The 4,636-nt window shown below is 56.1% G+C and overlaps 1 protein-coding gene across 6 annotated transcripts in view; it reads left to right on the forward strand.

The window, feature by feature from the left end:
- CBFA2T2 (CBFA2/RUNX1 partner transcriptional co-repressor 2) overlaps window positions 1-3,270 on the forward strand; it is a 58,119-nt gene extending 54,849 nt beyond the window's left edge. For all 6 annotated transcript variants that reach the window (XM_085078982.1, XM_085078981.1, XM_085078980.1 and 3 more), the window contains one exon: window positions 740-3,270. In XM_085078982.1, the coding sequence (XP_084935108.1) occupies window positions 740-1,027 (288 nt within the window). In that variant the 3' untranslated portion in view covers window positions 1,028-3,270. The remainder of the gene's footprint in view (window positions 1-739) is intronic.
- The last annotated feature ends 1,366 nt before the right edge of the window (window positions 3,271-4,636 follow it).

Genomic DNA, 4,636 nt, shown 5'->3' on the forward strand with positions numbered 1-4,636 from the left:
ACAGAGGCTGCGTTCCCCCAGCTGAGCTTGCCCTCCTCAGGATGTGTTTGCTCCGCCCTGGTCCAGCTGCAGGGAAGCTGCTCCGCCGTTCCTCCCCTCCCCGGAGCAGCTGCAGCCGCCGCTCCGGCGCTGGCCCCTTGCCCCGCGCTCCGAGAGAAGCGGTGGCACGCCGGGAGCCACCAGCTGACACCTCTCCCGGCGGCCAGAGGGGCTTTGCTCCGCTTCCAGATTGAAGCTCGGGCTCTGGCAGTGCTTCCACCTGGCTGGGAGGCTTTCAAATGAGCATTTGCTTCTCCAAATTGGCCTGCTCCAACCTCTTGTGCAGCGAGGCAGGGTGCGGAGCAAATGGTGCCTATGCAGCGCCGTGATCCCTGCGGAGAGCGCTTGGCTGGGAGCGAGACCAAAATAGAGCTGCTTAAAACAGGAAATAAAAAAGCTCAATAGCAGCATCTGCAGCGTTTTTCAGTCCATGCCTGCTGTTTCCTCTCTGCATTTGGGTGGATCTAGGGGAGAGGATGTACCCGGAGCAGTGTGACAGCAGCTTTGGGCAAAGAGAAGTAGGGGTTAGAACTGTTGGCAAAGACCTGGGAAATAGCAGGAATTAATGGATTGCTCATTTTGGTATTACCAAATCTGGGCCAGAGGGGATGAACAGTCCCCTCCAGAGCTGAGTCAGCACCGTCCTGCAGCTCTTAGGGAAACTAAACCCCTTTCAAGCGCGGTGTCCTTGGTCTTGCAGAGCTGCTGGAACTGCGGCCGCAAAGCCAGCGAGACGTGCAGCGGCTGCAACATCGCCCGGTACTGCGGCTCCTTCTGCCAGCACAAGGACTGGGAGAGGCACCACCGCATCTGCGGGCAAAGCCTGCACGGCCAGAGCAAGCCCCTGGCACTGCCCACGGGCCGGGTGGCAGCAGCAGCCAAGAGCCTCGATGGCATCCCCAGCCCGGCCCTCGAGAAGACCTCGGCCACCACCTCGCGCTCCTCCACCCCAGCATCCGTGACAGCCATCGACACGAACGGACTCTAGGAGGAAGGGTTTGCTTCACTCTGCTGGATCAGCTCCCTGGGTTTTTTAAAGCTGAAAAGCCCCCCACAGCAACTGTTCTCACTTGACATATTTGACACCTCGCGCCTCCTCGGAGCGCCAACACTCCAGCTTTGCCCTCTCATCCTGCCTGTTCCTTCGTGGTTCATGAACTGGGGTGAGCCTCCCCTGCAGCATCTCTCTGCTCCTCTCAGGGGACAGCAAAGCATCATCAGGACCTGGGGGACACTGGGCACCTGCTCAGGGGAGCTGGACTGGGGGGAGAGCGCTGGCACACGCCGGAGATGCTGAGAGTGTGGTGCCAAGCAGCGAGCCCTGTCCTTGTGGCATGCTCAGGCTCACTTCCCTGAGTGAGTCAGAGCCACCACTGCCACCTTTCTTCCATAATATCCATTGTTTTTCCCTTCCTCCCAGACAGCTGTGCCTCAGGTGGCCGTGCTGGCCCGTGGTTGCTGTGAACAGAGCAGAGCCAATTTCCCAGCGGGAGCATCTCATCCTCTGTGCAATGGCAAAAGCTGAGCCCACCTCTCCTGCCTGCAGGCTGGCAGCTGAGGGTTGCAGAGAGGGAGGAGAGGGTTTGTCTGCTCTAAACCAAGTGGCAGTAGCAGGGAGGGACTGCTGGATGGCCTGGATTTCATCCTGGCCTGTGGTGAGGCAGACAGTTGGGTGTTTCCTGGGTGGGGCCTGTGCTGGGGGAACACGTGCAGGGCAGATCTGGGCTGGGTGCAGGTGCCCTTTCCACCTGGGGCTGTTGTTTTGCTCTGCAGAAAGTGTTTGGTTTTTTCACTGCCTGGAAGCTGCTGGTTAGTGAGTTCCTGCTGTTGTTTTTGAGCCCAGGGATCCTCACTGGTGTGTGGGGTTATTTACAGCCTGTGCTCCCCACATACACCAGCCAAACCGGTAAAAGAAAGGCAGGACTTGGTATCCTGTGTCCGTTCTTTCCCCAGCCCCAGGGGCTTCCTGCAGTGCTGCATCTGGAGATGCCATGGGATGTCCATCCACCTTGGGAGATTGTCCCAAAAGCAGGCTCAGAGTGAGGTCCCATGGGAATGCTGTGCCAGCCTGGGGAGACGTGTCCCTTGGGGAGTCCCTGCTATGCTGTGGAAGGGATTCAGGCTGTGATCAGCCCTGTCCCAGGGCTGGCAGGGAGTGTCACACAGGTCAGCAGTGGCACAGCCCGTGGGAGAGAGGGGACATGTCCTCCAGGAGTTACTTCCAATTCCCACAGCCACACACACAGGCTCTAGGAATCCATCTAGTCAGCAGAGCCATGCTTCCCTGACTGTGTGTGTGCGGCTGCTGGGCTGGAGCCCAATGAGGCGAGTAATTCCCAAATTATTTTTGATCACTTTTTCAATTGAAGGCAAGTAATGGAGCTGTAATGAATATTCAGAGTGCTGCTGGGGGTGAGCAGGGAACCTGCTCCAGCCCTGGCCCCTTGGGAAAGCTCCTTGGGAAGCTGCTGTCCTGGGATGGAGCTAGTGATTCCCTGTCTGCAAGGGTTTATTGTGCAAAAAGGCACCTGAAGACAGCCCCAATGGCAGTGGGGATGTCACCTCTGTGTCCCCAGCAATCAGTGCTGGAGCCCAGCACAGCCACTGGGACTGAGGCAGCTCCCAATGGAGGTGGCACTGGAGCCACCCTGCCCTGCAGCAGCCCAGCCTGGGGGTGTTCACGCCAGGGTAATTAGGAAGGATTTTCCTGCCCTAAGGGGACAGGGACACATTTAGAGTGGCCTCACGTCAATCCCAGTGGTTGTGACATTCTCTCCTCGCCTGCAGCCCCAGCCTCATGCTGCAGTCAGTGCTGACAGGGCCAAGGGGGGCTGGGAAGGGAGAGCAGGGCTGGAAGGAATTGCTTGTAAATAGATTGTCTTCCATAATTCTCATGCGATGTTGATGGCCGTGTATTAAAATTAACCCCAGTGTAAATGAATGAAATACTAACAGTCATGATTAGAATGATTGCTTCTTTTTTTTTTTTTTTTGTTGTTGGTTTTTTTAAAACATGGAATGATAAATGTGAACTTGGGGCATGGGAAGACATTGGGTTGAGGTTTCTATTTTTTTTTTTTTTTTGACATTTAATTCTGTAATAGAAATTTGTTACTTCATTCCTGTGCATAACTTATTTAATGTCCTGTATAAAGGAACCCAAACTGTTACAGATGTATTTAGTTTGTTCTACTCTAAAGTAGTCAATAAAAAGACTATATTCATCCTTCAGCTCCCTCTTCTCTCTGGGAAGGGGCAGAGGTTTGCAGCAGTGCTCAGGGTTTTGGGGAGTGCTGCCACACCATGGCCTTGGCAAGGGGACTTTTAGGGACAAAAACTATCTTCCCTGTGGTGGTGAGACTGTGGGCAAAGCCTGGGAGCAAGTGCACTGTCCTCAGTGATGCTGGATTTCTTTGAGTTTCCAGTTCAATGTGTTGTTTTCTGTGCTTTTTTTACATGATCTGTTTTTATGTGAGCACAGAGCAGCCTGCAGGGCACTGTCCCAGCTGGCTGCCACTGCAGCCCCATGTGCTGTCACAGCTGGCTGCCACTGCCAGCCCTGTGCCCCCCAGGGATGCCCCCTGCACACACCTTGCCTTCATCTGAGCATTTTCGTCTCCAGGCTACTGCAAACATTAATCCAGTGGGGAAGAAACCTAAAATTGAGAGGCAAACCCCACAGGGGGCTGGGGAGGCAGCTCAGGAATCCCAAACCAGTGCCTGCTGCAGCTCTTTGTGGCTGCCCCAGGTGCCCTCTGTAACCCACCCTGGCTGTGCCCTTACCGATGGCCCAACAGCCCTGGATCCCTTTTTGTCACTCCTGGGGGCACAAATGTGGCCCTGGGCCCAGCAGCTGCCCCTGCACTGGGCTGGAGCAAGCTCTGCTGCCCTGTGATCACAGCAAATCATGGCTTTGGCCAGGGAAAGCAGCAGCATTGAGCATCAGGTAAAGAATTGTGTGCTCATGGGAACAGGGACAGCTCTGCTCCCTCATCCCCAGGAGGGTCATTTGCTCACCCCCAGCACCCCAAACCCAGGGAGCTTCTGCTGGAGCAGGACAAGCACCCTAAAACCCAAGAAACCCCCTGTGTTGTCACCCCGTGGGGTCAGGGGTGTCACACTGCCTAGCACAGTGTGTATGAGGTGTCCCCAGGATGGAGCTGCACCCACTGCCCCTTCAGCCACACATTTTACTGACTGCAGCCAGGACTGGGGGAGAAACACTCAAATTAATGTTTCTGGAGGAGCAGCACCCACAGGAGTGGGAAAAGAGGCTGGGGGTGGTAGCAGGTCCCAGCTGAGTGATGATCTGGATGCAGGCACCCATGGTGACCCACACTGGTGCTGGGGACAGGCAGGGGCACAAGGATGACGTTCTCCATGCCAGGAGGGTCCCTGATGACCCTCCTGCCCCCTATGCCCTCCCACTCTCTCCACACTGGTTGGAAACTGCATTTTTCCCCAGCTCAGCAGAGGAGCTGTTGCAGCACCCCAAAAACCCCCAGTGAGGCCCATGGAGCAGGTGGGATCTGCTCCAGCCTTCCCCCCTCATTCAGTGCCCCCATCCCAGCCCCCTCCCCATTAACTCAGCTCCAGC

Source organism: Lichenostomus cassidix, chromosome 20 (assembly GCF_008360975.1).
Source record: "Lichenostomus cassidix isolate B80296 chromosome 20, HeHo_3.0, whole genome shotgun sequence".
Lineage (NCBI taxonomy): Eukaryota > Metazoa > Chordata > Aves > Passeriformes > Meliphagidae > Lichenostomus > Lichenostomus cassidix.